Genomic DNA, 9,850 nt, shown 5'->3' with positions numbered 1-9,850 from the left:
ATGAACCTGTCTGTGAAGATTGGCCTCGGTCTCTGGTATCAGTGTTTCCATGAACTGGCCAACATCTACATTCATCATGACTGTAGCATCTCGTCTTGTACGGTTGCACCATTCTTAATGAAGCTTTGCATAAACAGCTTATAATATTTTATACAAATGACACAATCATGCATATATGTCACATTAGATCATGATGATGGCGACCGCTCCGTGTGGGCCGCCTCCCTGTCTCCTGCTTGGGGTCAGGTCTCCTGACTGTGATGGCGGATTGTGTTTGTGCATCGATTAGGCGCCGTTTGTTTTTGTATGCACGTCGTCGCAGGAATGACCAGTTGTGTTTTCCTGGCACTGCTGTATTACTGACACACTCAAACTAATAACAGAAACCAATAATTACATTAAAAACAAACTAGATGAGCCCGTCGATTTTACAAGTCTAGTCTATGGTTACAGCAGTGAGCAGCTATTACTACTGTTACTGCACAGGCACACAGAGCCATGCAGGTTTTCCCAGTGACGTTCCTGTTAATCCTCATTATACAAGAAGACATTTGAACTCAAGCAGTAACTGTCAAAACTTTGTAAAGGTCAATCTTTAAATACCAGCTTTATTCAGGAAAAGAGGTCAAAGACAAATACGACGTTTTGATAACAATCAGGTGTACATCAGTAGCTGACTGCAGGTGAACTACAGGACACGCAGCAGGTTCTCACTCCACAGAGCAAGGGCCAGGTTGAGTTTGTCCTCCTGTGTGGGCAGCTGAAGCTGGGCAACAACCAGCTGCTCTGCCAGCTGGAGCTGCCGCAGGGCCTGGAGGTAGGACAGGGGAAACTGCAAGCCCTGCAGACACAGACATATGGTTAGGGTGGAGACCTTTTTCAACACACATGTTCAACACACATCCATATAGTGCGCTTCATTGTCTCACTGTCCATGTCCAATCAGAAGGTAAACCCAGGTCCTTCTTCAAATACCTGATGATATAACACAGCTGCACATCTCACTGGTATTGATTGGTGGATATTTTCAGCATGTGACGCTCAGCCTCACAGTCTGGGGTCTTTACCTTGGAATGTAAAGCACCTTGAGATAACTGCTGTGAACTGGTGCTGTATAAATAAAGCTGCCAGTGCTAACCCTCAGCCTCCCAGTACACACACCTATCGGGTCAAAATCTTACGCCAGCTTGTTCTCCAGTTATGGCATTAACAAGACTTTCAGAGAACATGACCTCTGACCTTTATGTTGAGGTCACAGACTTGAACTGGTCCAGTTCTTCAGCAGCAGCACCTGTGTGTCAGTGTGAACCTCCTACACTGCCTGATCCGAGTGACAGCACCCGACCAGCTTTTACAGTTGAGGATAAAAACCCTTAAAAACACTCGTTTTAAACCAAACATGGACAAATGTTTCGGTTTTCGCGGGTCACACTAACTGTTTCGTGGCTGTTCGAGGTTTCGTCACAGAGGATAAATATCTGTGGCGGTGGATTTCTGCACCTCTGCAGCAGAACACTGTTGAACATGTGTTATGAATATGAAAGGACCATCAGCGAGGTATGGCATTACCGTGGAGATGCTGCGTTCTTCCTGGTCATCACAGCTGTCGCCCATCATGTGACCTTCTCTCTGGTTCTTCAAAGAATGCAAGACAAATACTACCAGCTCTGTGGCGTCGTCCTGAAACACACACAGTTCAGAGCACACTGTTAGAGCGCACGCACAGAACCCCAACAGGGCTGCACATTTCTGTACTTACAGCCTTAAAGGACTCACTGTGCTCTGTGGGCGGGGCTCCACTGTTATTACCACATGGTCTTTAAAGGTCAGAATCACTGTATCCTCCAAGGCAGGACTCTTTCCAGCTGTGACACACACCATATGTTTATATGCACAAATGTACATCACTGAAAAATCGATCTGAATGCATCCATGACATACATGGTGAAGACAGCTGCTGCTGGCAGTAAGGAGGCAGTCTGTTCATGATGAAGTCTCTCTTCATGTGAGTGAAGCCCAGGTCCTGCGCCCCAGTTTCCATCTCGTCAGCCAGAGCTCTGAGGCTGGCGGCCAGCCGCTGGTTGGTGTGCAGGCCTGCACTGCTGCTCTACACACAGACATGCATGTGACTGTGAATGCATCTCATTCATATTTTACATAATTCAGAAAGCATTAGAAGTTGAGCTGTAATGACAGAGGCACAAATACAGACCTCGCTCTCTTCTGAAGCTATTTTCGTTTTATATTCATTCTTAGAAGATAAATCTTCTAAAAACTATGAAAGCAGTGCATTATGAGGACCCGTTTACCTCAACATTGCTCCAGTTTCAGGGAAAAAGATCACAGAACAGCTTTAAGTAATTATGAGTCAATTAAAAACAGCACATTGCAGATGTTACACACACTACCTGTCAAACGTTTGGACAGAGATTCTCATTTAATGCTTTCTCTTTATTTTTACTTCTTCAAACTGATACAAACTGAAGACATTAATATAATAAGCATGACGGGTGGAATTATGTAGCAAAGAGAAAATGTATAAATAACTCTACATATATTTCAGATTCTCCAGCGCCCCCCGCGACCCTGAAAAGGATAAGCGGTAGCGGATGGATGGATGGATGGATGGATGGATGGATGGATATTTCAGATTCCTGACAGTAGACGCCCTTTGCTTTGTTGACAGCGCTGCAAACCCTCGGCCTTCTCTCAGTGAGCTTCATGATGTAGTCACCTGACATGGTTTCACCTCACAGTGAGCCTGTCAGGGTTCATCTGTGGAGTTTCTTGCCTTCTTAATGACGTTGGGACCATCTGTTGTTTGTGTCAGGTTGGTGCACAGCTGACAGGCCTGTTTGACAACTGTTAGAAACAGTCCCTCATTACTTTAAGAACTGAAGGTCAGTCAGTGCATAAAATTGCTAAAAAGGTGAACGTATGGTCTCTACGTGCATGGTTCCCACTGTGAAGCATGGAGGAGGTGTGATGATGGTGTGGGGGGCTTTGCTGGTGACGCTGTTGGGGATTTATTCAAAACTGAAGGCAGACTGACCCAGCATGGCTACCACAGCATCCTGCAGCCACAGGACAGGACAATGAGCCCAAACACACCTCCAGGCTGTGTGAGGGCTGTTTGACCCAGAAGGAGAGTGATGGAGTGCTGCACCTGATGGCCTGGCCTCCACAGTCACCTGACCTAAACCCCGTGGAGATGGTTTGGGATGAGATGGAGCGCAGAGTGAAGGCAAAAGGACCAACAGGTGCTCAGCATCTCTGGGAACTCCTTCAAGACTGTTGGAAACCACTTCAGGAGACGACCTCATGAAGCTCATGGAGAGAATGAAAGAGTGAGCAAAGCAAAGGCTGGCTTTGACCGCTACTTCACACTTTTTGTTTACTGCATGATTCCACATGTGTTCATTCATAGTTTGGATGCCTTCAGTGAGACTCTACGATGTAAACAGTCATGAAACTAAAGACAAACCATTAAATGAGAAGCTGTGTCCAAACTCCTGACTGGTACTATGAAACCATCTCATATACTGCCATAGATTCTTCAGCGTGCAGTCACAGACAGAAAAAGCATCTGTCAGGATCAGTTTGGAATAATATGTCATGGGAATACAGAGATGGTGTTCATACTGTCGTGATTACCAGTAAGAGTCTTCTGGCCATCCCCTCTCTGAGGCTGACTTCCCTCCTGCTGCGGCCACACAGTAAGCTGGGAAATACGTCCAACAGCAAATCTCCCCATGACCTGACAGCAGGCGGGGACAGTGAGACAGTGTGGGACTGATTAGCAACAGAGAACTCTTCTGGATCTCATTCACACACCAGTTTTGTTTGAGCACGACAGAAACAATCATCATCAAACCCATCTGTTATCAGTGTTTGGAGCTTTGAACAGGACCAGTTCTTCTGTTTCTTATTGGCTGAAAACCTGATGATGTACCCTGACTTTACTCTGCTGAGCAGACGTCTGTTCTACTGAGTCGAGTACGAGTCTGTGTGCCGGATCAGTGGGCAGTAGTTTTACTGCACACTTACTCCCTGACATGCCAATAAAGGAAAAGGAAGTGCGATTTCAACAGAATCTTTTTTTTTATGAAAGTTGATACTTTGTAAAAACAAACAAACAAACAAACAAATCACTTTCAAAATTCTACATCGCCTTGTTGTCAAGTCACTGGATTCATGAGATTTTCATTAAGTGTAACCTCTCAGGTCAACGCCATGGAATTTGAACTCTTCTGAGTTAGTAGATGCTCCTACAGCAGGGTCTCGAACTGCAGGCCTCGAGGGCCGGTGTCCTGCAGGTTTTAGATGTCCTTGATCCATCACAGCTGATTTAAATGGCTAAATGACCTCCTCAACATGTCTTGAAGTTCTCCAGAGGCCTGGTAATGAACTCATCATGTGATTCTGGTGTGTTGACCCAGGGTGAGATCTAAAACCTGCAGGACACCGGCCCTCGAAGCCTGCAGTTCGAGACCCCTGACCTATGGTATCAATCTGAAACTACCTCGGTCTCCAGTTAGCACATTCGCAAAATTTTTATCTGCTACTATCAGCCTTTTAGGGCTTGGGGTAAAAAGGGGAAGAAGAAGAAGCTTACATTCTCTGGTAGGTGCTGAGAGTTAAGTGGATGGAGCAGTTCACTCCTGCCGGGGTTCTGGCTTGATGGATGGTTCCCCGAGGAAAGTACAGCAGATCTCCAGCCTGTCCAGAGAGAAGACTTGTTCATACTTAAAACACTGTGATTAACATGGTCAGACAGAGCTCTGTGTTACTGGTCTCGGTTAAAGGTTTTGTACATATAAACACAGAATAAGTTCAATTATGTCTCACATAATAAAGCAATGACATGACTGTTCAAACTTAGTTTAAGAATTCAAATCAAAAATCTTTGTTCTGTGTAAAAACTTCAAAAAGTATCTTTGTTTCATAATAACTGTATGACCTCATAGTGACATCAGCCACAAGTAGTCCTCACACAATGAGGCAATACTTGGAATGTGACCCATCCTTGTAAATGTTGAGTCAAATTGTTACATGTTGTCATTGTGTTACTTAAATTTGTAAGTCTTAGTTCAAGCAGCAGGATCAAAGACATTCCTTTGTCTCGGACCACCTCCCCAGCCTGTTGGTGGGGGGGCTGTAGTGTTTTATAGGGACACATCCTATGAGAGGGTTCTGTTTCTCACTTAGTGACTTGCGTCTTGCTGTTGTAGTAGAATTATCTTGGCCTTCCAGCAGTAGGTCTGTGCTACACTGACCCATCAGTAAAATTCACATGAAATTCCTAATTCAAACCCAGCCCTTTGTTCTCATGTGGCAGTGTAGCTGAAGGAGGATTCAGGGTCACTGATCCAGCTCTAACTACATGTTTTATTAAAAGGAAAGTTTGAAGCCTAATCTTGAAAGTAGAGATAGTGTCTGTCTCCTGAATCCAAACTGGGAGCTGGTTCCACAGAAGAGGGGCCTGAAAACTGAAGGCTCTGCCTCCCATTCTGCTTGAAGCAATACCACGCTATGAGGTCTGTAAGATACGACTGGGTCTGATTATTTGAGACCATGTGCGAGACAAAGGATTTCAACCTTGATTCTGGATTTAACAAAGACAACAGAGTCAAGCACGTCTGATTTGAGCTCCTTTTCTTTTCCGCCTCTGTGGGAGAAACGTTTAAGGAACCATTACTACTGCTCCTCCAGGGACTTCTGCACCCCTGCCCATTCCTACAAAGACATTCCCAAAGATGATCATACGTTTGAATAAAAATGAACATTAAACCTTGAACAGAAGATGTACTGCAGAATCAGATCATACTTGCTTTAGCTGATATAAAGTGCTGTACCTTCAGTATAATATCATGAGTTGGGATGCCAATACTGTCCTCTGACTGCACGCTGTATTCAGCTGCCAGTGGAACAGTAGGATTATAAAGACGCCAATGTTTCTGTCCCTGCAGCTGCAAGATAAACACCTGTGCACAGAGCACCATGGAGATTAGCAACACGTATGCTGGACCGCACATTACTCACATCATCCACAGTTATTGTTGTACCTCTACATCATCATAATGAGGTGGAAGGCCCTGCGACTCCTCTGGGGTGATATAGATGTTCGAGCCCACCAGAGCCCCAAAGAAGCACTCCAGCTTCTCCTGAATCCTCCACAGCTCATCCTGACAACACACAGAAGACCTGCTGAGAGCGGCCTCCACATGCACAGTGTTAGCTCCACAGGTACTTGGACAGTGTCATGATCTTTGAAATCTGGCCTATGTTCACAGTGGGTGTTGAATTAAACAGTTCAGGCTGATTGGAGTGAAGACTTTAATCTGAACAAAAGCTGTGTCGCATACATGTGACAGCGCCGAGCCGGAGTTAAATCTTATAAGCACAGGCTCATCGAGGAATATGACAACAAGCCTTTGCTGAAGTTTGACTGCTACGCCGAGCGTGTCGTGCTGGACTGCAGGGCGACGAGGCGGCTGACCACAGACGGAAAGCTGACCGAGGAGGTGGATGCCTCGGTGACACATGTTCGACTATGTGAAGGGAAAGTTGCTGCAAGAAGCCAACGTGACACTGGTTTGAACTTCAGAGATCAAGGAACAGTGTGAACGAGTAAAGCTGCAGATGGCAGCGATGGAGGGGAACTTTAATACAAGCAAACACTGTGAAGATGGGAAAGAGAAAACAGATAAACGTGGGGGTCATTTTGCTAAGGAACAGGCGTGCCTCAGGACGATCATGTAGAGAATACAGTGGAAAGCAACAGTGAGATGTGTGCAAACAGAATCAGAGCCAAACTATACGTTTGTAATGAGAGATCAAACACAGTGACATGTACCGTTGGTGAAGTAGATCTGTAATGCCAGCTGACTTCACTGCATCAAGCAACAGGAGAGCCAATACTCAGCAAGGAAACTGCAATTCAACTAGATGTGCTGGGAGTGGTTGCAGACATGTCCAGGGTGACATTAAAGCAGAAATAAGACACAATATCCACACACAGCGGCACACAGTTCCTATCTTTGACACCCACGTGGACACAAGTAAACGGTGACGTGAAAAGGAATGCACATCGCACAATCCGAGGGGTTAGACTGGAAAAAGGAACTCCGGAAGGACGTCACAATCCACAACTGGGACGAGCCCGGCAGAGCTACTCTTCAAAGGACAGTAAGAGGAAAATCCCCACAGAGACACAGATGAGGAGGAGGAGGGAAGATCAATGAGCACAGGGCAGAAACTCAGTGGGAGACAAATCCCCCACTACATTCAACAACACATCAGATCAGGTGGTCAGGATGGATGGAGAAACACAGATATCACACGAAACACGACTGAGCACAGCAGCAAACAGGCTGCAGAGACTAACAGTGAGCCGAGCCTGACTGAGCCCCCACCCGTGAGGCCTCATGGGAGACCAGGATGCAGTGCTACTGGTTTAGTCTAACATGAGGTGGTGGATGTTGAAAAGAAGAAACAAAGGTGCTCGGCAAGAAATGAAATTGTTTGGTGAAAAGGAAATGAGATGGTCTGAGAGAAATGTGTACATGGAACATCCAGACACGGGTTTGTGAACAATGCTCGGCCATAGAAACGTCTTCAGTTTCATGTACTGGTGATGTGTGTGGTCCAGAGGCGAGGGCGCCAACACAGCTGTGCAGACAACAACTGCTCATCACAGCTGGCCATGTATCGGCAGCGCACCAAACACACTGCATACACAAAAAGGAAACAGGTGGATGAACCATGAATGCAAACTGGTCCAAAGGCAGCAAAGCCATGACACTCACCTTGAACCTCTGCGGCTGGTGGTACTGGACGGTGGCTTTGTTCTGACTCATGATCTTATTGAGAACACTGTGCTTCACTCGGCCTTCCTTGTTCAGAAGCTTTTTCTTGCCGTTGACGCAGCGAACGACGTTGATGTCCCTGTAGTACTCGAGACCCTGAGAACACAGGCTCTGCAGGTCACACAGCTGAAACAGGGACTGGTAGTACGAGGCTGTGCCAGGATCAGACCTCTGCAGATGAAGAGGCTTCTTCTCCCAATACTCTGAGAAGAACCGATCTGTCCCCATCGGCTGGATGAGGCTCTCGAACAGTGTGGCTGGGCTCTGGAAGCAAAGGGGTGAAGTGTCGCTCTGCTCCTCTTTGCTTCGTTTGACAGCGGGCTGCTCTTGGTCAGCGATCCGTCTCTTCACACTCGGAGTTTTGCTTTTCTTTGGCATCTTTTCAGTCTGCACACAAGTCCAGAGAATATTACCGGTATTAGAGTTAAAGCAACACATTGAAGGTTACTGAATTCATTATCTGATCATTCCTATATCAAATTCCTTTTCTTGCACGGTGAGCGCTGTTGAGCTGTGTCTTACTTAAACTGGCCAAAGTCTGCTGGAGCAAACTGGGAACACTTGATCATCCCACTGAGCCAGTCTGTGGATCAGCTGTGTGGAGCAGACAAACTCTTAGCTTCTCCCGCCTCTTTCACCGCTCACACAGCGACACCTCTGGTCAGAAGGAGTAATAGCACCCACAGAAGCTCGTAACGTTCAGATTCAGTCCATACAAGCTTGTACACACAGCACAGCCCACACCGCAAGCATCGCTGCGAACAGAGTTTTCTACCCGAACGGTGTTTGGGATGGTCCCGGATCAGGATGGGCTGACGGAGCACCGGTGAAGGTGCTCGGTCATAAAGCGGTGCTCGGATCACGAAGACGCCGTGACAGCTCCATCACAGCCATAGCAAAGCGACGGCTTTATGTTCCACATCACCACATCCAACAACCCCACGCACTCACTCACCTCCCAACACACCTCCACTCGAGCTCGATGACGACCCCGGTCAGCCACACGTGTGACTTCACAAGTGTTTTCCAAATTATGTCCGACTGGAAACTCACACCAGCGTCAGAACACGGGACATGTAGTGAGACACAAACGGGGACTTTAGCGTTTTACACGTGTCAGATGGTCCGAGAGGAAAACAGGAGCAGGACGTTGCTCGCTGTCGGGACCAGCGACACGCATGCGCTGGAGAAGTCATTCAGCGGAGGCTCAACAAACCCACTCACAGAAAACACGCAGACGTGTTCGGCTGCTGTACCGGGACACCGGGAGCTCTCCCCCAGCATCGGAAACAAGTCACGGCCTTGAAAGTTGTTGACGGTCACCAGCGTCGCTCTGTGAACACGTTTAGGGTGTAAAAGCATTTCACAGACACGGAATCAAGTGAAACACAGACTGTAAAACGGAGCTTTCCCTCCGTGACATCACAGCTGCAGTGCATTAGTGACGTCACCATGGACTCTGGAAACTTGTTATTTTGAACTTGATTTACATTTTTATTGCCAAATGTTTTTTTTTTATTTCATTTCTATTCCTATTGGGGATTGTTAAAAAACGTTTGATTATTTTCAAATTCATGTGTTTCCAGGGTCATTAATTGAATTTGCTGTGGGACAAGACAACAGGGTGATATTCACAGATGGGAAGACCTGAGCAGGTGAGGTCCTGGAGCCTAGAACAGCAGGTTTGCCCACAGGAAGCACAGATAAGAGTTACTGAAATAACCGCTGACTTTCATTACACGTTTTTAAATTAAGTGACCAGTATGAAAACATACAGAGAGATGGGACAGACTTAATGGCGTCCTACATTTTCTCTGTGTAATTCATTTTCTCTCTCTCTCTTCCATATATATGTATGTGTGTGTGTGTGTGTGTGTATTAAATAGGGGGAGAGGTGCCTTTGGATAGTCACCTGAATTTATTTCCACAAAGAAAATTCAGGTACCGTCAACATAAAATGATGCTCCACTGAATTAAAGGTT

General features: G+C 46.3%; 1 protein-coding gene across 5 annotated transcripts; it reads right to left on the bottom strand.

Annotated features, from left to right (window-relative positions):
- Window positions 1-578: 578 nt before the first annotated feature.
- On the bottom strand, window positions 579-9,230 carry riox2 (ribosomal oxygenase 2). Of its 5 annotated transcripts, none has more exons than XM_026182167.2 (10): window positions 9,093-9,230; window positions 7,809-8,255; window positions 6,066-6,185; window positions 5,856-5,984; window positions 4,616-4,719; window positions 3,655-3,757; window positions 1,942-2,107; window positions 1,777-1,865; window positions 1,570-1,680; window positions 579-841 (listed from the first exon to the last, which is right to left on the bottom strand). In XM_026182167.2, exons 1-10 carry the CDS (start codon window positions 9,228-9,230, stop codon window positions 689-691), a joined length of 1,560 nt encoding a protein of 519 aa, XP_026037952.2. In that variant the 3' UTR covers window positions 579-688. The 5 variants fall into 5 exon arrangements, with proteins under 5 accessions (XP_026037952.2, XP_026037953.2, XP_026037954.2 ...); XM_026182168.2 differs by lacking the exon at window positions 9,093-9,230 and adding an exon at window positions 8,824-9,051; XM_026182169.2 differs by lacking the exon at window positions 9,093-9,230 and adding an exon at window positions 8,836-9,051.
- Window positions 9,231-9,850: the final 620 nt, after the last annotated feature.

Source organism: Astatotilapia calliptera, chromosome 10, assembly GCF_964374335.1.
Source record: "Astatotilapia calliptera chromosome 10, fAstCal68.1, whole genome shotgun sequence".
Classification (NCBI taxonomy): domain Eukaryota; kingdom Metazoa; phylum Chordata; class Actinopteri; order Cichliformes; family Cichlidae; genus Astatotilapia; species Astatotilapia calliptera.
This window is presented reverse-complemented; position numbering and strand designations above follow the sequence as displayed.

Excerpts from the sequence above, each read along its gene's own strand:
- riox2 (XM_026182167.2), bottom strand. The coding sequence starts at position 9,230 with ATGCTTTTACACCCTAAACGTGTTCACAGAGCGACGCTGGTGACCGTC. Across the intron at positions 3,758-4,615 it reads CTCAGCACCTACCAGAGAAT|GTCATGGGGAGATTTGCTGT; the intron begins GTAAGCTTCTTC and ends GCCTGCTGTCAG. Across the intron at positions 842-1,569 it reads AAGAACGCAGCATCTCCACG|GGCTTGCAGTTTCCCCTGTC; the intron begins GTAATGCCATAC and ends CTGTGTCTGCAG.